Source organism: Rhamphochromis sp. 'chilingali', assembly GCF_963969265.1.
Source record: "Rhamphochromis sp. 'chilingali' genome assembly, chromosome: 10".
NCBI classification, from domain to species: domain Eukaryota; kingdom Metazoa; phylum Chordata; class Actinopteri; order Cichliformes; family Cichlidae; genus Rhamphochromis; species Rhamphochromis sp. 'chilingali'.
Window position 1 is genome coordinate 7,887,872 of NC_137937.1, and position 25,509 is coordinate 7,913,380.

Genomic DNA, 25,509 nt, shown 5'->3' on the forward strand with positions numbered 1-25,509 from the left:
TGTTCACAAGTTCTATCTAATGACTGAAAGAATTAGATCGCCCATTGCATGAAGGGTGGCTGGCCTCTCCCTACTTCTGCGTTAGATCTACGTCATAACTTATGCCATAACCGGATTCCCATTTTACCCTACCCAGCAACATTTTACGTAACCTGAAGTGACCAAACAAAATACCACGACCACTTGAATGGCGTGGAAAATTGTAGTGTAGGGATAAAAGATGCTTCCGGTTACTACATAACCGGTCTAAATCAAGCTTTAAGTCAAGATTTACGATAGATTTATACTTTTTAGAGCTAAGGTCAGAAGTTAAGTCATTCGAGAAAAACTGATACAAATAAACAAAAACCAACCAACAAACAAAAAAAATACAAAAAAAAAAAAACTTAGCAAAACTTAGCAAACTGCTACTTCCGGCTAACTTTTAGCTACGATTGTTTTGTTTTTCTTTTTTAAGAGACGTCTCTGAGTACCTACGGCTATACTTCCAGAAGGGGGTGCTAAAGAAACAATAATTGATAGCAACCACCTAAAGGACAAAGTAGAAGAAGACAGGTACAGTATTTTCATTCTGACCTGTAACTCTTGTGTTTCTGTAGTTTAGATGCTAATGATGCCGTTGGGCAAAAGGTATTTCTATGTTTAATAAGGAGCACACTGGCTGTGCTCACTTTCATCCTGTGAAATGCTGAGCGTGGAGTCACTGCCAGTGGCTGAGGAGGAGGTGGTTGAATCCAGCTCCAACAAACTCGGAGACATTTACACGTTTGTGGCTAAAGGCAGTTTTCCTCAGACGATGAATCCGATACGAAAGAAGAACCTCAAGAGATACGCTCAGAAATTCATCATCGATGGTAGGGCTTCATTCAGTCACTCGGTTCAGCAGCGGTGTGTGTTGCTTTTGTTCATCTCCAGCAGTCAGTTTAACTCCTGGCTTCTCCCTCCCCTGATTTAAAATTTCCTTGCTAGGCTGGTATAACGTTTAGGGCATGACTAGGTGGATCAGTAGGGATCTGCAGAAAATGCGGCTACTCACAATTCTAAAACTGATCCTCGGTGCTTGCAAAAATGAGCTCTTGGGCACTTTAGATGAAAACGATTACAGGAATAATATTCATTTTTAGATAACCTGTTTATTTGCCGAATTAAAGATAGACCACAGCTGTTTTCAGGCAGTTCGCAGTTTTGATCATGTAAATGTCTACTTTTGCTAGAGATCAAGACGACATTAAATGCCTACATTTATAATGCGGTATGGTATGACCCGGGATTAAGTTTCTCACTACATGATTCCCTGATTTATATCTGTGTTCAAGAGGGCAAGCTCTACTATGTGGGGCCCAAGAAAGAAGAGAAGAGGGAGGTGGTGATTGAGTCTGAGAGGAAGAGGCAGATTTTTCTTGACTGCCACTTCAGCGATATTGGCCATCACCTGGGCCAGAAGAAGACCGTCCACAGGATCCAGAGCAAGTACTACTGGCTGGGAATCATCAAGGACGTCGTGGACTGGGTACACACATTCCTCTGTGTATGGTGTTTGTTTGTTTTTTTCAAATCTGTTAGGAATACTGACAACAGTGTCTAACTTTTGTTACCACTGTTTCAGATAAAAGTCTGTGAAACGTGTCAGCACACAGAGAGAAATAAGAACCAGTCGAGAACTATTCGGCCAATAAAAGTGGATGCACCTTGGGAAATTGTCGGGATTGACACGATAGGTTTTTGCCTCAGTTCATTTTAAAATATTCTCTTTGATTATGTCTGCAAGATCATTTCTTTCCACAGATGTTAGGCTGACTGTGTGGTTTGTCTCTCCTCTTTGTCAGGGGCATTGCCAGAGACCCAGAGAGGCAACAAGAATGTCACGGTGGTGATTGATTACTTCACTAAATGGCCAGAGGCTTTCCCAGTGCAAAAGACAGATGTTGCCTCGGTTGCAAGATGCATCTCTAAATGCATATACAGGTTGAAAACAACTTATTTGCAGACCATGCACATGAGCAAAATTACCAAGAATTAAATACCTACAGTGGTGCTTTTCAGCCTGATGCTGATCTTTGCTCTGTTTTTAATCAGGTTCGGTGCTCCTAAAATGATAGTTTGTACACAGAATGCTGACTTCTGTGATAAGGTGAGACTACAGCAGCAGAATCGTATAAAATAATAAGATTGAGAACAGTAGGTCAACACTACGGAGGCATGTTTTGATCTTGATTTTTAATTTTCTAGGTGACAAAGGTGCTGTTTGAAAGGTGGAGCATCACACAGAAGGTCTCTCCTGTGGACCAGCCTCAGCTCAACCCACTCCACGACTGCACAAGCCCTCTGTTGAAAGAAGCCATACTGCAGATGGTGTCGGAGAAGCAGGCAGAATGGGATGATTTTCTCGACCCTGTGCTGTTTCTGTTCAGGACATCCACCAACCCCACAACAAAGTTCACTCCTTACTCTCTCATGTTTAACAGGACAGCCAGTTTACCAAATGAGGTGAGACTGCAGGAGATAAGTGAGCTCTAAACACCTGATTGGTTTGCCATTCCTCAAACATAATTTCCTTTCATGTAGAACGCAGCAAGTCGGCTGAATCGTGACGAGCCGGAGCAGGATGTGTACTCTACGAAGGAGAAGGCCTCTGCGTACATGAGTGTCATTCAGGAGCAGCAGAACTCTGTTAAGCAGCTGGTAATTCTCATCATTTTCTTCTGTCTTCCTTAAGTGAAAATGGATGCTGGTGATCGAGTGTGCGATCGCACGAATCCAGGCAGAGGTCAGGAAGTCTGTTATAAAACAATAGTTGCATCCTAATGAAGTTGTGTGCAAAAGTCTTGAGCCACTAAACATTTCCTTATATTTTGCCAACAAGGAGCCAGATAGTCTTGTCATTTTCCTAACGTGGTCTTGAACAGCAGTTCCCCAGGCTCTGATCATTCTTCACTCATTGTCAGTTCAGCCCTTGTACCTGAATATTTGCAGGGGATTGGTTTCTGTTATGTTAAGCCACTTAGCACTGATCTGTGAATCACTCAAGCATAAACAAAATGCAGCTAACTCAAGGGATGAGTCATTGTTGTGTCCGCACATAACAGACAACTTGGCAAAGAATCAACTTTAAATTGTACCTATAGGTACTTTGTTACTAGCTGTCTGTTGCAAAAACACACAATTTGTGCACTCTTCTTTAGTTGCCAAAGATAACGCCTTTGACAGATGTGAAATAGTATTTTTGCACCACTAAGATGACTGACAAAAACTTGGCATATGTGGACATGTTGTGCAGTGTGTCCTAAGGAAACGGGACAAGTGGACGACAAACGATGTGGCAGGAATGAAAACAACAATCTACAATAGATGAACCGTATGAGAAAAGTCATGTCTGTAAGAATTAGAAAAATATCCTGCAAAGTTCTGACAGAAAATCTAAGACATGTGTCTGACCCATCTAACGATCACTGAAACCTGTTCAGAAATTATCTCAGTGGAACGATGACTGACAGGAAGCTATTGTTAAGGAGGGGAAATGGGGAGAAAAGGCTGAGGAATGCCAAATTCCACAAGAACTGGACTGCAGATAAGTGGCAGCAAGTCTTTTGGAGTGATAGATCCAAATTTAAAATCGTAATTAGTAGAGATGGACCGATCCAATATTACGTATCGGTATCGGTCCGATACTGACCTAAATTACTGGATTGGATATCGGAGAGAAATAAAAAATGTAATCCGATCCATTAAAAACCACGAAAGCACCTCACAAAACTTGCGACATGGCGTAACTCAGCTCATAACCTCAGCACGTCGGAGCAGTGTGCTCACGTGATAGAGCGGCTGTGCGAGACCTGTCGGAGGTCTGGTTGAGCATTTGTAGCCTCGCTACCAAACCGGCATTTCATCTCCGAGGAAGTGATCCCAGAGAGAAGTAAAGGAAGTGTGTAAGTTCATCTTTGAATATTTGTAAAGCATTCCCGCGTTAAACTTAACAACCGATATGTGGAGCGACTGCCTCTTCTCTCCCCCTCCCTCTCCTGCTGCTACTTCAATCATGAAACTGATCAATGATCAGCTGATCGGATTTTCTGTCACGACTCTGTCTCTCTTGTTTGTTTTTGGCCCACTTCGCACCAGAAAGAGGAAACCAGCAGCTGAACAACATCAGCACGTTTAAGCTTGATAAGCTGTTGTTAGAATTTATTCATTATTACTTTCTACACCAGGATCCTTTTCTACGTAGCTGACGGCTGTAACTGTGCAGGGGCGGATCTAGCAAAGTTTTGCTAGGGGGCAGGTAGGGCGTTAACAGAGATAAGGGGGCACAAAGAAATACTTTTCTTTCTTATTCTCATTTAAAATGTCTAGCTTTTAATAAATAATTATCTGAATCTTACAACCAAAGTTTTAATCTGATGTAAAATGTATAGAAGTCCATTACTGTATATAGTAACTATTAAGTCTAATATACCCTAGTAAGCTATAGTACTTTTTCCTTTCGGAAGGTACCATCTGTGCAGTCTGCACTTCTGTTGTAGAAAGATGTTGAATCTATTTAATAATTGTGGAAAAATAATTGATTTCAGTGCTTTTTTTTTTTTTTTACACGTGCGTTAAATTAAAGTTGATTAAGTCGATTTAGCAAATTAAACTGATCTATTAGAGAATCACATTATAACATCCTCCATAATCTCTGTTATTAGCCTTAAATTAAGTGACAGCAAACGTGCATGGAAGCTCATTTGGTTTTTGTCTCTTTTATCCTTTGGTTCCATGTTCAGGTGTTAGCCAATATGAATGCAGCCTACAAACAAGAGAAGAAGAATGCCAAGCGTAAGTCACACAACATGTCCCCAGTGACCTTTAAAGCGGCAGACCCCATGTTTTCTCCAAGAGAAGCACCTTCACTGAAAAAAGTGAAAGAGGAGCGTTTGTATTTGACTTTTCCCGTTGAGACGGTGCTGGCCACCGAGCAGAGAAGCTCAGAGGATGTAAAGACTGAGTTAGTGTATCACTTGGCTGAGTCCGATGTAAACTGAGAAGGGTGTAGGTGCAGAAGATGTTCCGGATGTTGGTGATACTCTGGTCAGTGCAAGGCACCAAAGGTACCTGAATTATCTGGAATTTCATCCGGAATCCAACCAGCGGCCCACATCTTCTTTTACGCCCACACTCTTTTCCCCAATGAACTGTTGTTTCTCCTGAAAATCATCTTAACTTATTTTCATTTTGCAGTACTATAAAGGTATTTGTACCTTTTATTTGCTAAAATACTTTACAAATAAAGGTGTTGTTTCATTTATGTATACTAGATGTGTAGTTATTATTAAAGCCTGACCAATTTGTCAGTGGAAAATTGTTATCCGATCATCACTCATTGATATCGGCATTTACAACAACAGATAAATGAAAATTTAAGAAGTAAAAAAAGAGAAGAGAGAAACACCCTTTCACCGTGTTACGAGTGTCGATATTGCATTGTTTGTCCACCAGAGGGCACTCTACACCTTGTTGCAAGAGTTCCTGGTGATTTAAAATGTATATCATCTTTGAAAAATATGCTGGCTCTACTGCACATCACACAAACTACAAAAACAAATGTCTCACTGAGCTAATAAGTTTATAAATATTCAAATTTGTTGAATTAGTCATAAGTAATAATAGAATTTTGGTTTCTAAACGTGAGCTCAAATAGTAGTTATTTCACTTTAGTTTTAATCCATCCATTCTCTTCCACTTATCCTTGTCAGGGTCGCGGGGTGGCTGGAGCCCATCCCAGCTACCACAAGGTACCAGTCTATCACAAGGCTAACACACAGACACTCACATTCACACCTATTACCAGTTAACCTAACCCCACTAACTGCATGTCTGTGGACTGTGGGAGGAACCGGAGTACCCACAGAGAACCCACGCAAACTCCACACAGAAAGGCCACGTGGTTGATTCGAACTGAAGACCTTGCTGTGAGGGAGCAGTGCTAATCACCCCGCCACCTTGTTGTCTTAGTTTTGATCTCTTCCAATAAATCACAGATATGTATGAAAGTCACAATAATTTCGAGAATTTCTGTTTAATTCACTAAATAACAAAAAGATCACAGTGACTGTAAAGTTGACTTTCACAACCTCAAAAGTCAGTGGACAAAGTAACACAAACACCAAGATTCTTTAAAACTCTGATGCCATCTTTCAGTCTGATATGACCACAGCTGGGAGGGTTTGCTAGGCTTCAGTTGGCTTGAGTTTACCTTAAGAAGCTCTGTGGTGACTCGCATGATAGATGAGATGACCTAAAACCCAATGCAACAACAACCTGTTAGTAAGTCATTAACTTACTGATAGTAATTAACTGATAGTAACTTCATACTTCTGACCCGCCAACCCAGTGATGTCATATTGGTGTCAGATGGCACTGCACATGCTGTAAAAACAGAAGGTTAAAAGACTGATTGTTTTAAATCTAGCTTCACAAACAGAGTGATACATGTTATGTTCCATGTCCACTTTAATGGAAAACTGGGAGGAGCCAAACTGGTCATTTTCAGCGAGACTCTATGGAAACATCCGTAAAGCTAAAAGGAAAGATGTGTCACTCTGTCTTCTTTCCTGTAACTTTAGCCATTTAAAAGCGGGTTTCTGTAGTCTGCAGAACACGAGTGGGCATTCTTTAACCATCAGACGTTATTGGCTTCGTATTCGGGTTAGGGACATGTGAACCTCTTGAGTAGAAAAACACAAGATAGCAAAAAAGATGAACTGGTGGTAGAAACGCTCACTAGTGTGCCGCAGAGAATCACTGCCTGCTCTTAATCTTCTGTAATCTAGACGAGCTTCGATGCCGGCGTCTTCTTGAACGCCGGTATCGAAGTTCATGTATTCGTTACACGAACTTGAGTCAGTTTGGGTTGTAATGCATGTGTTTGAGGACAACATTGAATAAGGAGAGGGGTTTCGGTGAGTTACTGAATGCTGTCGGGGCTGGACAGTGACAAGATTTAACACGGAAGTGTAACGCAACGCAGCTGACCGCCCTCAAGAAGCTAATTCACAAAGCTAGCCAACAATGTAGCAGGATATGTGTTACAGTAATGTTGCGGCATGGCTGGACAATCATTAACAATGTAGTGACGTCCTAAATGCTGGTAGTTGTAATAAGACTACTTGATATTTTCTGTGCAGCTGCATAAAACGGAAAAAGACCGGAAAGAATAACTAAAATAATCCGGTTTTGCTGAGTGTTTGTGTTCTTGTCTGGTGTATGTTTTGAGAAACTTTTCTCACATTTTAGTCAAACCGCTGCTGCACTGTAACCGATCATTTCTCAAGCCGCTGTTTGCTGCTTTGTGCCGGTGCTGCTCTCTGTTCTGATAATCAGCATGGGAATCAACGTGGCTGTGGGCTGCATCGTGTCATACGTCCTCCTGGATGTTGTCACCACCACTGTCCTGTACGCACATGGATCACAGCTGAGCACCTTCACAGAGGATGCCCTCAACTTTAATATCCTTCAGTCTGCACTGGACATCTGGGGGACAGTGCTGCTCCGAGCCTCCCTCCTGCTGGGAGCCTCTTTAGGGGTGACATGGAACAAGGTGGACGGCCCGCAGAGGGTTGCTAAATCCACCAGCCTTATTCTCCTCATCTGTCTGATCGTCATCACCTATACACTGGCCAAGCTGCTGATGCTGACTGAGGTGAGCATCAGTCACCAGCCCTGGCTCTTGAGCCTGATATGTTGGACTTGTGCCTCTTCTCTGGGAGTAATGCTGCTCTGGAGGTGGCTGGGGAAGGAGCCGGAGTCTGAGAGCAGCAGTAGTGGTAGAGGAGCAAGGGGCCGTGAGGACACTGAAAAGCTGGTGGAGACAGTTGGCGAGGAGGAGCAGGAGTTGGGCTCTGAGAGAAAGAAGGAGAAGGACAGCAGCTCGGGGGCCACACTGGGACGCCTGCTGAGCTACTGCAAAAAGGATGCTGAGCTGCTCTCTGTTGCTGTCCTCTTCCTCATCATCTCTGCTGTGTGTGAGTGTCCTTAATGTCACATTATTTATTGCTGTCTGTTATAAAGGATTTAGACACACTGCCCCAATGCAACTGACAAAACTGAGTCTGCAGGTTCTGATTACGCTACTCATGCCACGTTACACAACACTTTTTAATTACAGATAAGTGCTATGGTAGAAAAACAAGTGTGTTCTTTTCAATATGTTCCAACTGTTGATGCTTTCTGTCATGGAATTATTAAAAGGACCCCTAACTCGCTCATATGGGTCCCAGTTGCTAAAAGACAAATGTTTTTTGTCATAAAGCCCAAAGATATTGATCAGTATATTCATCTACATTACTAACCAGAAGCCTCAGCCACCTGCTGTTCAAACCTTCTGTTTCAAAGGACTAGCCAATCAGAAGAAAGTTGACTTAAACGGTGCCTGTGCCAAGGCCCTGTATATTAAACGCTAGGTTTCATTTCAACTGTGAAGCATACAAAGCGTCTCTATTAGAGTCCAAGAATAAAAATAAAAGAGCTGGAAATGGTATATTTGGTGAATGCCAATAAACGTCTATACCTACATTAATAGGTCAAAGTCATACTAAGTAACTCTAAGGCTCATTATTGTTTGTAACAGTGGGCTGAATGCCAGAGCCTCCAACAGCACTCACGGTTTTATCAGTTTCATCAATTCTTTAATTTATGGAATATCATTAAATACACACATTTCATTCAAATCATTTTGGAAGTTTGCTCATTTTCTTTGAAGTGCAATATAAAAATTTGAGGTTTTTTCTGTACTCGTACATCTAAACTATGCATTTGTCCATCCATCCATTGGTTTTGTGCTGCTTAAAAAGCGATTACAGGGGCAACAGTCTGAGCAGAGACGCCTAGAACTCACTTTCCTCCACCTCAGCCTCCAGCTCTTTCACAAGGATATCCCAAACCAGCCAAGAGACATAATTTGTCCAGCATGTCCTTGGTGGGCCCAGGTGTCTCTTTCTTGTTGGGTATACAAGAAAAACTTCATATTGGAGGTGTTCAGGAGGCATCTTAACTAATCTTCCCTTGCCTGAACTGCTCCCCAGGAACTGAGCATCTGAGCTCTAAGGGTGAGCCCAAACACCTCGAGGTTCTGTTCCTAAATGTTAGAAAAACATTTGGGACAAGGGGAGTCCCAAATGTCCCAAAAAACAAAAAACGCTCTCACTATGAATGTACAGTGACCTTATTTTTCACTCTGATTTAGAATTGAATAAAAAAAAGCATCGAGCATGGAGGTTACCACTGTTGCCGCACAGCAAGAATGTCCTGAGTTCAATTCTCCATCAGGCTGTGGTCTTTCAGTGTGGAGTTTGCATGTTCTCCCTGGGTACTCCGGCTTCCTCCCACAGTCCAAACACATGCAGCTTGTGGGGATAGGTTAACTGATCAATCTAAATTGCCTATAAGTGTTAATGTGAGCATGAATGGTTGTCTGTCTCTGTGTGTTGGCCCTGCGACAGACTGGCGACCTGTCCAGGATGTACCCCGCCTCTCGCCCTATGACAGCTGGGATAGGCTCCAGCACACCCCGCCACCTTGAAAGGGATAAGCGTAAGCGAATGGATGGATGGATAAAAAACTAATTAAATAAAATTGAATGCTCAAGTTGTCACAAAGCCTTTATGTATGGATCATCAGTTCAACTTAGACTTTAAAAAACATTAAGTAATGATGACTCTTTGCTTTCAGGTGAGGCTTTCATACCGTACTACTATGGGAAAGCCATAGACAGTATTGTGGTTCACCAAAGCATGGAGTACTTTGCCAAACCTGTGATCATACTTGCAGCACTGGCCTTAGCCAGGTGAGCATCCGCAGTTGTAGGTTTTAATTTTTGTTTTTTAATGTTTTGTTTACATTTTGTTGTAAATTACACAGAGGAATGCATTCAGCTTATATACTGAGATGATCCTTGGCAAAGCTGCTTGCTTTGTTTAGATGATGACGTGTGTTAAATGCCAAACCACAGAACTGCTTCATGGCAGTCTTTTCTCTCTCCTCAGTTCACTTGCAATCGGAGTACGAGGAGGTGTCTTCACCCTGACGTTTGCGAGATTAAACCTTCGTCTCAGGAACCATCTTTTCCGAACCTTGATGAGGCAAGAAATTGCCTTTTTTGATGACAATCACACAGGTGATGTTGAACGCGAGTTCCTGTGCACACATCTTTCCCTTCCATTGATCCGTTCTAATGTTATTCCACGCCCTTGTAACCCTGCAGGTGACATCCTTTCACGTCTGTCTGCTGACACCACCCAGGTGAGCGACCTCATCTCCCAGAATGTCAACATCTTCCTGCGGAGTGTCATTAAGGGCGTTGGCTTCTTCATCTTCATGTTTGGCATGTCCTGGAAGCTCACACTGGTGACCATCATGGGATTCCCTTTCATCGGTCTAGTCTCAAAACTTTATGGTGAATACTACAAGGTAAAGTAGTTTTGTCTGAATGTTCATTTCTTTATAGTTTGCTTCCAAGAAGTCAGATATTATTGTAATTTTTTTTAAAGTGGTCTTGAGAAATAGTTATTACTGTTGTTGAGTATTGCAGCATCAACAGTGATCAAGTCAAAGGGAAATGACGACGGAGGCAAAAATGTCCTTAACATTTTGGGAACTTTGTTCCACATTAGGGAACGCGGCAAAACCTTTCCTCATGGGTGCCATTTTTGTTGGGGTACACTTTCTCTCTCAGGGGCTGATGACGCAGCATACGTGCTTCCTTGTGGTGACAAATAAAATACTGTCTCTCTGTTAAACAACAATAACCATAATACAGTTCAACACATTGTACAACATGAGTACACATAGGGTGACCAACCGTCCTCTTTTCCTCGGACATGTCCACTTTTCACGTTCTGTCCGGGGGGATTTTCGAGATGGATGAAAATGTCCGGGTTTTCCTATAGACATACAGAGGGACCCATATGTGCGACTTCGTCCCGAAGTAAGTGGTTGTTCCGCGCTCACAGACGGGACAGAGTGCGCAGCGGCGCGCTGAAAAGATGCCACAAGATGCCAAAGCGCAAGTGCATCTTTTCAGACAAACTGCAAAACAAATTTCCCTTGTACCATCCCTCAGAATAAATGGGAGGTGGAGTCCACTGTGTGCAGAGCTGGCAAATACGTTTGTGTGTCTAACAAAGGTTTAAAAACGTATAAACAGGGGTGCACATAAGTGGTCCGCAGGTGCGCATTCGCTGTCAAAATAAAAGACGCGCACCAGATAAGAAGTTGCAACGCGCGTTCGCGTACATATAAAAGGCACTGTTTTTGTTCGCTAGAGTGGGATTTTCACTGCATATTCTGCACCAAATCTTTGTGCGTTCATCATTTGTTTGAAGCCAGCTCACCTCCTGCAACCACTTTTCCGAGAATACGCGCTTCTTTTTGCGGTTCGCACTCCTTCTGACATTTCTTTGGAGGTGGAGGAACACCAAAGTAATTGCTTAAAGGAGCTTGCTTCTTCGACATCTTTAAGAGTTCTAAACAAATATCTGTCTTCCTCCAGAAAATCTTATGTACGCAAACGTGCGTTGCAACTTCTTATCTGGTGCGCGCCTTTTATTTTGACAGCGATTGCGCACCTGCGGACCACTTATATGCACCTGTATATAAAGGCTGTGCGAGGTGAAAATTCATCTAGTAAGTTGACTGAGTTCTTTGTTACACCTGGGAAAAACGAGGATGTTGTTGTGTCTGCAGCAGAAGGTGCACTGGCATTTCATACTATGAAGCGTCACAATAGCTACAGATCCATGGATTGCACTTGTGTGTTGCTAAAAGAAGAGAAGCATTTCCAGACTTTAACAAAGCCAAAAAGTGCCTGCACCAAGACTGAAGCTATTGTCAATGGTGTCATAGTGCTACATTCAGTTGAAGTCACTCTTTGAGATCTTAATAAAATCCAATACTGTGGCATTTCTCAGACTTACCAGAGAATATATTCCCAATCATACTTTGACTGGAAGAATGGTGGCATGCAAAAAAAATTAATTGAGGTTAGAAACGCGAAATGAGACAGCAGAAACCATACCTCACTGGTCATTTTTCTTATACAAATGAGACATTATTTCTGTAACGTTACTTAATTCTAGAGGTTTTTAAATTAGTCTTTTGCACTTGTCCATCCATCCATCCATCCATCTTCATCCGCTTTATCCGAGGCCGGGTCGCGGGGGCAGCAGCCTAAGCAAAGAGACCCAGACCTCCCTCTTCCCAGCCACCTCCTCCAGCTTATCCGGGGGAACACCAAGGCGTTCCCAGGCCAGCCGAGAGATATAATCTCTCCAGCGTGTCCTGGGTCTGCCCCGGGGCCTCCTCCCCGGTGGGACATGCCTGGAACACCTCACCCAGGAGGCGCCCAGGGGGCATCCTTGTCAGCTGGCTCCTTTCGATGTGGAGCAGCAGCAGCTCTACTCTGAGCCCCTCCCGGATGGCCGAACTTCTCACCCTATCTCTAAGGGAGAGGCCAGCCACTCTTCGGAGGAAGCTCATTTCTCCCGCTTGTATCCGCGATCTCGTTCTTTCGGTCACTACCCATAGCTCGTGGCCATAGGTGAGGGTAGGGACGTAGATCGACCGGTAAATTGAGAGCTTCGCTTTTACACTCAGCTCCCTCTTCACCACGACGGACTGGTGCAGCGTCTGCATTACTGCAGCTGCAGCCTGAATCCGTCTGTCGATCTCCGGCTCCCTTCTCCCATCACTCGCGAACAAGACCCCGAGATACTTGAACTCCTCCACTTGGGGCAAGAACTCATCCCCGACCCGGAGTGGGCACTCCACCCTTTTCCGGCTGAGAACCATGGCCTCAGATTTGGAGGTGCTGATCCTCATTCCCGCTGCTTCACACTCTGCTGCGAACCGTTCCAGTGCGAGCTGGAGGCCCTCACCCGATGAAGCCAACAGAACCACATCATCCGCAAAAATCGGAGATGAGATTCTGAGGCCACCAAAGCGAAAGCCCTCCGCCACTTGGCTGCGCCTAGAAATCCTGTCCATAAAAATTATGAACAGAACCGGAGACAAAGGGCAGCCCTGGCGGAGCCCATCACCCACCGGGAACGAGTCTGACTTATTGCCGGCAATGCGAACCAAGCTCTTACAATGGTTGTATAGGGATCGAATGGCCCGTAGCAATGGGCCAGACACCCCATACTCCCGCAACACCTCCCACAGGACACCCCGAGGGACACGGTCGAATGCCTTCTCCAAGTCCACAAAACACATGTAGACTGGTTGGGCAAACTCCCATGCACCCTCAAGTATCCTGGAGAGGATAAAGAGCTGGTCCAGTGTTCCGCGACCAGGACGAAAACCGCATTGTTCCTCCTGTATCCGAGGTTCGACTAGCGGACGAACTCTCCTTTCCAGCACCCTGGCATAGACTTTCCCAGGGAGGCTGAGGAGTGTGATCCCCCTGTAGTTGGAACACACCCTCCGGTCCCCCTTCTTAAAGATGGGGACCACCACCCCAGTCTGCCAGTCCACAGGTACTGCCCCTGATCTCCACGCAACATTGCAGAGGTGTGTCAACCAGGACAGCCCTACAACATCCAGAGCCTTCAGGAACTTGGGGAAGACCTCATCAACACCAGGGGCTCTGCCACCAAGGAGTTGTTTAACTGCCTCAGTGACCTCGCCCCCGGAAATTGGCGGGTCATTCCCCTCATCCCCAGACTCTGCTTCCTCCTCGGAAGACGTGTCAGTTAGATTAAGGAGGTCCTCGAAGTATTCCTTCCACCGCCTGACAATTTTCTCAGTTGACGTCAGCAGCGCTCCGCCAGCACTATACATAGTGCAGGTAGAGCACCGCTTTCCCTTCCTGAGACGCCTGACGGTTTGCCAGAATCTCTTCGAGGCAGTCCGAAAGTCTTTTTCCATGGCCTCTCCGAACTCCTCCCACACCCGAGTTTTTGCTTCAGCCACTGCCCGAGCCGCATTCCGCTTGGCCTGTCGATACCTGTCGGTTGCCTCCGGAGTCCCACAGGCTAACCAAGCCCGATAGGACTCCTTCTTCAGCCTGGTTTCTCCCTTCACCTCTGGTGTCCACCATTTGGTTTGGGGATTACCACCACGGCAGGCACCAACCACCTTGCGGCCGCAGCTCAATGCAGCAGCTTCGGCAATGGAGACGCTGAACATGGTCCATTCGGACTCAATGTCCCCAGTCTCCCTCGGAATGCTGTTGAAGCTCTGCCGGAGGTGTGCGTTGAAGATCTCGCGGACTGGGGCCTCTGCTAGATGTTCCCAGCACACCCTCACTACGCGTTTAGGTGCACCAGGTCTGTCCAGCGTCCTCCCCCGCCACCTGATCCAACTCACCACCAGGTGGTGATCAGTTGACAGCTCAGCCCCTCTCTTTACCCGAGTGTCCAGAACATATGGTCGCAGGTCTGGTGATACGATTACAAAATCGATCATCGACCTACGGCCTAGAGCGTCCTGGTGCCACATGCACTTATGGACACTCTTATGTTTGAACAGGGTGTTCGTTATGGCCAAACTGTGATTAGCACAGAAGTCCAATAACAAAGCACCGCTCGGGTTCAGATCAGGGAGGCCGTTCCTCTCAATCACGCCCCTCCAGGTCTCGCTGTCGTTACCCACGTGAGCATTGAAGTCTCCTAGCAGGACAACAGAGTCTCCAGGTGGAGCACCTTCCAGCACCCCACCCCCAGGGACTCTAAGAAGGCTGGGTACTCCGAACTGCTACTCGGCGCATAAGCACAGATGACAGTCAGGACCCGTTCCCCGACCCTAAGGCGCAGGGAACAAACCCTCTCATCCACCGGGGAAAACCCCAACGTACCGGCAGCAAGCCGAGGGGATATTAGAATACCCACCCCAGCCCGCCGCCTCTCACCAGGGGCAACTCCAGACTGAGACAGAGTCCAGCCCCTCTCCAGGAGACTGGTTCCAGAGCCCAAGCCATGCGTAGAGGTGAGCCCGACTATATCTAGCCGGTACCTCTCAACCTCACGCACTAACTCAGGCTCCTTCCCCACCAGAGACATTCCATGTCCCTATTGCCAGTCTTGGCAGCCGGGGGTCAGTCCGCCAGGGCCTCCGCTCCTGGCCGCCACCCGGCACACAATGCACCCGACCCCTATGGTGCCTCCTGCGGGTGGTGGGCCTGCGGGAGGATGGGCCCATGTCTCCTCTTTGGGCTGTGTCCGGCCGGGCCCCATGGACTAAGGCCCGGCCACCAGACGCTTGCCCTCGGGCACCCTCCCTGGGCCTGGCTCCAGGGCGGGGCCCCGGTAACCCTATCCCGGGCAGGGTAAACTGTTCCCTCGATATTCTTTTCATTAGGGTCTTCTGAATCGCTCTTTGTCTGGTCCCTCACCCAGGACCAATTTGCCATGGGAGACCCTACCAGGGGGCAAAAGCCCCCAGACAACATAGCCCCTGGGATCCCTGGGACACACAAACCCCTCCACCACGATAAGGTAGCGATTCACTTGTAAAAGCCTACAAAACATTTTTTATTTCACCATTCATTTACCGCACAGAGAATGCATTATTTAAATGTGTTAAAATTTTCTTTAAGCAAACAGTATTATTAAAATTCTTCATGAATGTGCTAAGTGTCCTCTTTTTTGGAAATCAAAATATGGTCACCCTAGTACACACGATGTATATCTTAACAACAATAAATGTAATGTCAGGTATAATGTTGTTTGGATGAGATGCTCTGTTATTTTCGGCTAAAAGTAGTTCTCTTTTCTCAGTGTGGGGATTCGTTTTTAAGAAGAAAGCTACAATTAGCCTTTTGTGCATTTAGTGAGAGTATAGTGTAACTGTCTTCTTGTCAAGACAGTAACTTTGTGATTGTCTACTTGTGACACATCTGGGGGACATGTGTAGATTGTAAAAGTGTGATAAAGGACCTGACACACACTGGATTTCCGTGCTCATGCAAGTGTATATTTGTGTTTCAGCAGCTGATTCCGTTGCTTCTGCACCAGGGTACCGGGAAACAGTCACTCCCTTGTAGAGAGTGACTGTAGGGCTGTGCAATATGACCAAAATTTCATATCCCGATATAAGATATTTATCGTCCTGACAACGGTATATATCACAAAAATTTTACATTTTCTGTAAATTCCATGAATGTCGGGCAACTCAATTTGCATGAGTATTTTTTTTTTTTTTTAGCTGGTCGTGTACCTGGAGTCAGGTGTTTTGACCAATGCATGAAACCTTACATTTTTAGACATTTTCTTTGTGAGTATTTATTACATGGCGTGCTGCGGGGAAAAGCCGGTTCTAATGTTTGATTCTAAGGTTTATTTTTTAGCACCTGATGGCTATTTCTTGCTTCTCATCCGTACACTCTGTGTACTCTTTCACGTGATTCAGTTTATTTTGAAAAATCTCAACAGTATCTTCAGCGTTATTGTGAAAGGTTTATGTGGAAAATAAAGAAGCGGACGACGGAGCCACGCGATGGTTTTACCGTCGTTGTTGTAAACGTCAACGGATAAAAACAGTCGCTTGTCCGTCTGTAGTGTGGTTATGTTAAATATATAAGAGAAAGAGAGAACTTTAAGAAATTCTACAGTGACCATCAAAACGATTTTAAAAAAATGCCGTAAAAAGTTTATTTTGCCACAACACGACACAAACGATAGCGTAATATGAAACGATTGACGTTTTCATATCGTCATCCGATATATATCGTTATATCGAACAGCCCTACTCCCTTGCGATTCCATTTACTTCCTCCTCTGTCACCAGCACCGCCGTCACTGGCTGTGTCCCAATTAAGAGACCACACGCTTGAAGTACGCGCACTACGCATACTACATATAAGTAGTGAGAGGCTTGTGAAATGGGACGGTCTAGCCTTCCTCGCGCTGCCTAGCAACCATGATACTAACCGTGAGAAACGTTTTAAACAGCATTGTGTGACATACAGTGGGGCAAAAAAGTATTTAGTCAGCCACCGATTGTGCAAGTTCCCCCACCTAAAATGATGACAGAGGTCAGTAATTTGCACCAGAGGTACACTTCAACTGTGAGAGACAGAATGTGAAAAAAAAATCCATGAATTCACATGGTAGGATTTGTAAAGAATTTATTCGTAAATTAGGGTGGAAAATAAGTATTTGGTCACCTCAAACAAGGAAAATCTCTGGCTCTCACAGACCTGTAACATCTTCTGTAAGAAGCTTTTCTGTCCCCCACTCGTTACCTGTATGAATGGAACCTGTTTGAACTCATCATCTGTATAAAAGACACCTGTCCACAGCCGCAAACAGTCAGACTCAAAACTCCGCCATGGCCAAGACCAAAGAGCTTTCGAAGGACACCAGGAAAAGTATTGTAGACCTGCACCAGACTGGGAAGAGTGAATCTACAATAGGCAAGCAGCTTGGTGTGAAAAAATCAACTGTGGGAGCAATCATCAGAAAATGGAAGACATACAAGACCACGATAATCTCCCTCGATCTGGGGCTCCACGCAACATCTCATCCCGTGGGGTCAAAATGATCATGAGAACGGTGAGCAAAGATCCCAGAACCACACGGGGGGACCTGGTGAATGACCTGCAGAGAGCTGGGACCAAAGTAACAAAGGTCACCATCAGTAACACACTACAACGGCAGGGAATCAAATCCCGCAGTGCCAGACGTGTTCCACTGCTGAAGCCAGTGCATGTCCAGGCCCGTCTGAAGTTTGCCAGAGAGCACATGGATGATACAGCAGAGGATTGGGAGAATGTCATGTGGTCAGATGAAACCAAAGTAGAACTTTTTGGTATAAACTCAACTCGTCGTGTTTGGAGGAAGAAGAATACTGAGTTGCATCCCAAGAACACCATACCTACTGTGAAGCATGGGAGTGGAAACATCATGCTAAGGGGCTGTTTTTCTGCCAAGGGGACAGGACGACTGATCCGTGTTAAGGACAGAATGAATGGGGCCATGTATCGTGAGATGTTGAGCCAAAACCTCCCTCCATCAGTGAGAACTTTGAAGATGAAATGAGGCTGGGTCTTCCAACATGACAATGATCCAAAACACACCGCCCGGGCAACAAAGGAGTGGCTCCGTAAGAAGCATTTGAAAGTCCTGGAGTGGCCTAGCCAGTCTCCAGACCTCTGGTGCAAATTACTGACCTCTGTCATCATTTTAGGTGGGGGAACTTGCACAATCGGTGGCTGACTAAATACTTTTTTGCCCCACTGTAAATGAAGGAGAAAAAATGTTTTGTTGGTCATTCATTTTTGTCATGACATCACTTTGATTAGTTGAGTATCTGAAGCTGAGACCACAGGACTGTAAAACATGATAGTTGGGCTTCATTCCTGTAATGAACAGTCATTTTAAGATTAGCTAGTAAATAACAATTAGCTTATGTTGTTCATGAGACTAAAATCATCTGACTGTGGTAATGTAAATTATTGTCAGATTATTATGATATATATATATATTACAGGATATATTACAGCAGTGAGCTTGAACTCTGGGTCAAAGATTCAAGTTGCAGTTATTTATATTTCCTATCACCTTAAATCTTCACTCAAAGACAAGTACCTTTCACAGTGTATATACAGATGTATTATACATAAGAGACAAATATTGTTCGTTTAATATGTTGGCATTACTAAATTTGGCTCAATGCTTACATATATGTGTAAAAAGAAAATTTACGAGCTGTGATAACTGTTTCTGATAAAATGAAGAGTAGACTGATATATGAAATATTCCTTTATTGGGTGAGAAAATCAGACCATGTCATAACTGCTTTAAGTCACACAGAATAGATATCAGAGCCTTAAACAGGCTGACTTTGCTAAATGGGTCTAACTGGGCAGAAAGTATACAAACACATAACATCCTTATAGAATATAATGTAACACTATAGATCAACTTACCTCAGAATATATAAAGCATATAAACAGTTACAGCAATATGATGCAACAAACACAGCAGTGCTACTAATCCAAAATACTCAAAGCTTCATAGAACTGAAACAAACATTTATTTTTAGCTCCATTCTGCTGCTGATACATACTTTAGGTTTCTGAACATTAAACTTGTTGCTGCCTTTCATAGTGTTTAACTTGAAGGCCCTGAGTACTTTCTCCCACACTGAAAACACTGGAATCATAAAATTATTTGAACATTACTTAATAAGACTGATTCAGGACAGACAATTAGTTATTTTAAACTTTTCTAGCAGTCCTTCACAAACAGGGAGCAGTCTGTCTCTCTCCATCTGTCAGCTGCTGCTGGCTCTTCCTCCTCTTCTTCCTCACACACTGCTGAGTTTGTCCTGGTGGATCATCAGGGGTGACATAATATTCATTTGGTTCATTTGGTAATTTGGTTTTAAAGCCTTTACTTTAAAATATACGCTGTTCAATAGTCGACCTTAATCTTACAGAGAATCTGATGATTTTATGGATAATTAAAGTCAGTCATATATCCACAAACACAACAAGCTGAAAGTCAGTGATGCTGCTCAGTTTGCAGTCCTGAATCACGGCACAAGCAGGATTCACTGCACTGTTAATGTTAGCTATGTTATATTGCTGCCTCTGTTCGGTGGTGTCGAGCCAAACGGACTTTAACGTGTGTTTGAACAAGCTGACGGTTCACTCGTTAAGCTGAAAGAAAGATGCTTTAATCACAGGAGTCACACATGTGTCCACTGTAACATCTGGGAACTCTTCTTGTTTAGCACTCGTAATAACACAAACACTAAATCCTCCTTCTCTTGTGCTGTTTTGTATCAGTGTATACACCTGAGACTGTCATCTGTCTGTCTGACCCAGGGTCCACCTTTTAATGGTTTTTCAAAGAACCATTTTTTAAAAAGGTTCTTTAAAGAACCATTTTAAATCTTTCAAAATAAAATGTATCATAAATTGAATTTGAGTAGGGTAAAATAAATACGAGCACAGCATAGACATATATTAATGGTTTATTGCCATTTCGTAGTATACCAAAAGACAAAAAGGCATTTTAACCCTCAGCACCACATCACTACTAATACATGTCACATATTAGTCATTTAAACAGTAATAATTAAACATTTTTACTATACTATAAATAAATATATATAAATACTATATCTACAGATAATACAACAATTAATACATGTATTGTTTAATTAATAAACCATCAGAAAGTGATAAAGACACATTAGAAATAGCAATTGCTTCATAACAGACCGATAGATCAACACATTTTCATCAGCAGATGTTTGCATGTTCAGTAAAAATATTTCAACAAGTTTTTGATTAAAATTATCAATGAACTTCAGCCTTACCTTATGTAAGATAAGTTTCATGTTGGACTAATGGTCCTTTGTTAGTCCAGTTTAGGATAATGTCTCTGACGTATGTGTCATATCAAAACAACCCCACACCTGCAGTTGTTTCAGTTTTTCACTGGTGTTTCCTGTCAGCTGGTCAAACCTCCCTTTGTGCTTCAAATCCCTCCCACTCTGGGACAAGGAGCTGAGAGAGAGAAAACAAGGGTCAATTATAAAGAAGAGAGAAAAGTGAAACCCTCCTCAGAAGGTCTTACTCGCATACCTGCAGTCGACCTGTGATGGACTCCTGTTTGGCGTTCACGTCATCCCAGCGGCAGCCCCACTCCCTTGCTGTTGCCAGCAGCCGAGTCTGCAGGGTGCCCTGGAAGAGCTGAGTTAATGTTCGACTCCTCCTGGTCAGGCGGGCTAGAGACCACACCCCTGCTACAGAAGAATCCCTGACACTATTCCCAATCAGGCTCTCTACTATTTACGATTAGATAACTTTTATATTTTCTTCTGTTCTTTCCAGAATCTGACCAAAAAGGTGCAAACAACCCTCGCAGAGGCCAATAAAGTTGCAGAAGAAACCATCTCAGCCATGAGGACGGTGCGGAGCTTTGCCAACGAGAATGGAGAGGCCGATTCCTATTACGCCAAACTCTTAGTCATGTTCCAGCTCAACAAAAAACAAGCCCTGGCCTACGCTTGCTACATGTGGTCCAGTTGTGTAGGTATCTGCAGTTACCCTTTACATAATTCTGCATGGTTTATTTAGTGGTCTCTGTTTTTACCTTACAGCAAGGGATTTTTTGTGTGTTTTCCAGATCTCAGAGCTTGCTCTCGAGCTGGCTATCCTCTACTATGGAGGCCACCTTGTGATTACTAATCAGATGAGTAGCGGTGCCTTGATATCTTTTTTCATATACATGCTAGAGCTCGGCGAATGTCTTGAGGTATTTCACCTATCATTCTCCACAGGTCGTTTGTTTTCTGTTCTGAAGACATGGCAATGAATCCATGTTGTCTTCACTTTGCAGAGCATTGCATCAGTGTACACGGGCCTCATGCAAGGAGTTGGAGCTGCTGAGAAGGTTTTTGAGTATCTGGATAGGAAACCCGAACACCCCTCTGATGGCACAGAGGCTCCGGAGACATGCGCCGGTCTGGTTGAATTTAAAGACGTCACGTTTGCCTACCCGACACGCCCTGAAACTGATATTCTCAAGGTTTGTCCTCAGGGATCCTGAACACCTGAAGAAATTATTCACAAGTGGTCTGTTTGACTCATGGTGGTAGAGATGAGGGCAGTTTACTAGAAGATTGCAACAATATAACCAACTAAATGAGGGTGAAGTTAGGATACGGTTGACATTATGTCTGCTTAGTTTGAAATGGGTCTTTTTGCAGGGGGTGTCATTCCTCCTGCGTCCCGGAGAAGTGACTGCCCTTGTGGGACCTTCAGGCAGTGGGAAGAGCTCCTGTGTGAGTCTTCTGGAAAATTTCTACCTTCCTCAGCAAGGCCAGGTGCTGCTGGATGGAAAGCCTGTTCAAAGCTTTCAGCATGACTACCTCCACTCCAAGGTTAGTCAGTGTAAAAGACATTTTCATGTGTAATCTTTGTATAATATCTGGGGACTTGGGTCAGTTTTACTTTTTCACATGTAGAACACAGCAGGAACTAGACTAAGCAGGAGGCCTGGCTCTGATACAGTGTTCAGGAGGCTATAAACATGCTAACAGTAAATGCACTATTGTGCACATTGGCACAATCCAACATCACAAGAACTGTTGTTGAGTAGTTGTCTGAAAATCTCCCGAAAAGAGCAAAACTGCCAATGTGTTTGTCCATCACTGTTTTCTGATTTTTCCTGCCCTGTGTCAGTTTCTGCTGGCAATGATAAAAACTAGTCTAAAAAAGAAACAAATTAAAAAAGGTTAAACAAAAAAAAAAACTACCATACTTTGTATACAAATACACCCCTTGGCTTGTTAGTCTTCAGCATACAGTAATTTCTATTCTTTATTGTGTGTCTGCAGGTGGCTCTTGTAGGTCAAGAGCCTGTGCTGTTTGCCCGCACAGTTGAGGAGAACATTACCTATGGCCTGACTGATGTCCCCAGGGAGGCAGTGCTGCAGGCTGCCACCAAGGCTAACGCTCATGATTTTATTACCACTCTTCCTAAAGGCTATGAAACAAGTAATCATTAAATCTGTTCATTTGTAAATCAGCTTTTTATGTGCTCTATGTGTAATGGACATGCTTGTTAAGCTGGGACCTCAAGAGGAAAAGTCACATTTAACATCGGTCCCTGGCAGATTTGTTTTACTATACAGAGCTTTACTGTACATTGCAAAGCTGCTTGCAGAGGCATCAGAATCTATAGGTTGGCTGATACAGCTTAAGTAGCATGCACCATTTGAGATCTGCCAATAGGATGTGTGGAAAAGTAAGAAGTGACCATGAGATAGTATGGCTGACACTGAGATCAGCTGATTTGCCAGCTGAGCCTGACTCTAGGGTCTGCTTAAAACTAACACAGTGCTCAGATTTAAATGCACAAATATCACAGCCATACAAAAAATAGAGCTATGTTCTTTAATAAAGAAATGGAGATGTGTTTCATAAGATGAAATGATGTATTTGACTGACTTTTACCTTACTGTTTTCTTGAGGTGTTGGCGAGAAGGGCACACAGTTGTCAGGGGGACAGAAACAAAGGGTTGCCATTGCAAGAGCTCTCATCCGCAACCCTCGTGTTCTAGTCCTGGATGAAGCCACTAGCGCTCTGGATGCAGAAAGTGAACACATTGTAAGTGTTATCAAAGCCAGAGGAGAGCTTCAGTACAGCAGCTGTTACCAAGCAGACATGCAGCATATTTGCATTATGGAATAATATAGAGGTGTTGATGTATTTGCTGAATTCACTACAGGTTCAACAGGCTCTGAACAATGTCCTGCAGGACCACACCGTGTTGGTGATCGCCCATCGGCTCAGCACAGTGGAGAAGGCAGACAACATTATTGTAATTGACAGGGGCCACGTGGCAGAACAGGGATCTCACAGTGAGCTGATGGCCAGCGGCGGACTCTACTCTAAGCTGGTTCAGCGGCAGGTCCTGGGCATCGAGACCGGAGAGGAGGACCTACACTCGCCACAAAACGCCAGCTGCAAGTCAGGTGGAGGACAGCAGTGGAGAGGACGAAGCAGCAGCGGCAGCCTGAGCGAGTCTGAGTGTAGTGTGCGTTACTGAGAACGACCTGCAGTGTGTAGATGTGGCACTGGACTGTAATTAAGTTAAAAATACTTAAATCTGCATTTGGGTTTGTAATCTGTTGGACAAAGACACAAGTTTTGTAGCGTTTCACCTGCACACTACCACAGTGGATTTTAAATTCATCAATATGAGACTGATGTGCAGACTTTTAGCTTTAATTCAGGGGGTTTCATTGGCAAAACTTTGCCATTAACAGATTAACGGTTGCATTATGGGCATTGTTTTAATGCAAATGTTTTAAATGTTTTTAAAAGAAAGAAAGAATTCTGTCATCATGCACTTTAATTGTTTTGCTGTCTCTCTGATAGGTTAGTTCAGGTTTTGCAGCCTAATGATGGCCTCCCTCACTTGCACTGACCTCTCTTTGGGTTCATATTTAAAATTAGAGTGAAAAGCTATAAAATACACATTCAACACTTTAAATCAATTTCAGATATTATGTTGGTGTCATTGGTAATGAAATAGCAAGGGAACGGGCCTCAGCTGGCCATGAAAGTGCTTGTACAGCCACAGGGACAAAAAAATGACAAATTGTATGTCTCCAACAAACTATTGACCTATGTGTTTCCAAACATATAAAACAGGGTGGGGACAAATAAAACTTGAATATCCTGTTTGGATATTATATTAGCTTTAAGGAAAATGTGTTTCTGTTGATGTGCTACAAGAGAGGCGTGGCTGTATTTTGTGTTTTTGTTTACCTCTGTATTGCACTCCAGCAATAATTATTATTTTGTTGAAACTTCCTCAGGATTTAGTTCTGCTGTTGTATTGTTTACGCTGTAGCAGGCATGGAGATGCTGGCTTGTTTTTACTGCGTGGAGTAGGTGGTATTATTAGTAAAAGGAAAAGACAGGTGCCTTTGTCTGTGGAATAGTGTGCAATAAGAATATTATATGATTGAAAATGAATAGCACTACAGAAACATACTGCAATTGTATTTAACACTGACAATGAAAACTAAATGTAGCTAAATAAAATATTCCTTTATTTTTGCAGACATGTTATATATGTATGTATATATGGCAAGTGAATATATTCTGTATATGATGGTAAAATCCCCTTTTTAAATGGCAACAATGGATCATGAAATATGAATCTTACAGTCTGATCTACGCTGTGTCTGTGTAATACTGGTAAAACATCCCAAATAAAATTCTGAATTATATTTATGTTGCTTCAGTGACAGCGACTACAACTGAAATAACATTTATTTATAGACTGAAAATGACTGAAACTTTAGTAACTAACCAATATGCAAATGTTATAGCAAAAATTGACTATTCACCATAAAGTCTATACATTTGCCAATTTGCTGTTTCTTCTACGTTGTTCCATCAAAATAAGGCGGCTTCAGGAATCTATGGTGGATATTTTACACTATACTACGAATATGAAAACAATTGTCATTTAGCCCTGGCCACAAACCGTCATCCACTGGGCTCAGGCCACCTCTTTGCTTTTACACTAGCGCCATCTAGTGTTGTTGTCACGGTTAGCATTTCAAATAAAGACTACTTGAGCATCTTTTAGTCATTAGCAATAAAACTCTCTATAAAAACTGTGTTAAACGCATATTTCCTGATTAAAACCTAATTTCTTTTTTCTTTTTTAAAGATGAATGATTTGCAAATCATCAAAGCCTTTCATTTAAAATTGTACAAAAAAAATTTCTACAAGTATGTGTAAAGCTTAAAATGGCCAATGTACATTAAACTAAATAGATTAACTTACAAAGGTTCAGTAGCTTGGTCTGATATAAACGGAGCATTTCAAATCTTCCTCCCTGCTTAGTAAAAAAGAACTGTGGGCAGATAGTTTGCTATTTAAGAATACTGTTGCTCAACGCAAAGTTAAAAGAGTTTGAGGATTTCAGTAGGCTACCAACATTTTGTGTGTGTGTGTGTGTGTGTATGTGTAAATGGTAGAGATTGCATCCTCAGT

General features: G+C 43.4%; 2 protein-coding genes across 2 annotated transcripts; both read left to right on the plus strand.

The window, feature by feature from the left end:
* The first annotated feature begins 517 nt into the window (after nt 1-517).
* LOC308404687 (gypsy retrotransposon integrase-like protein 1) lies at nt 518-5,288 on the plus strand. The gene is made up of 8 exons (XM_080894840.1): nt 518-854; nt 1,317-1,510; nt 1,607-1,718; nt 1,827-1,965; nt 2,077-2,131; nt 2,230-2,487; nt 2,566-2,682; nt 4,764-5,288. Exons 1-8 carry the CDS (start codon nt 686-688, stop codon nt 5,019-5,021), a joined length of 1,302 nt encoding a protein of 433 aa, XP_080750966.1. The 5' UTR covers nt 518-685; the 3' UTR covers nt 5,022-5,288.
* A 143-nt stretch (nt 5,289-5,431) lies between these two features.
* Nucleotides 5,432-24,720, plus strand: abcb9 (ATP-binding cassette, sub-family B (MDR/TAP), member 9). The gene is made up of 11 exons (XM_080894839.1): nt 5,432-8,000; nt 9,706-9,820; nt 10,020-10,150; nt 10,238-10,443; nt 20,819-21,016; nt 21,114-21,242; nt 21,327-21,515; nt 21,697-21,870; nt 22,327-22,486; nt 22,963-23,099; nt 23,221-24,720. Exons 1-11 carry the CDS (start codon nt 7,361-7,363, stop codon nt 23,539-23,541), a joined length of 2,400 nt encoding a protein of 799 aa, XP_080750965.1. The 5' UTR covers nt 5,432-7,360; the 3' UTR covers nt 23,542-24,720.
* The last annotated feature ends 789 nt before the right edge of the window (nt 24,721-25,509 follow it).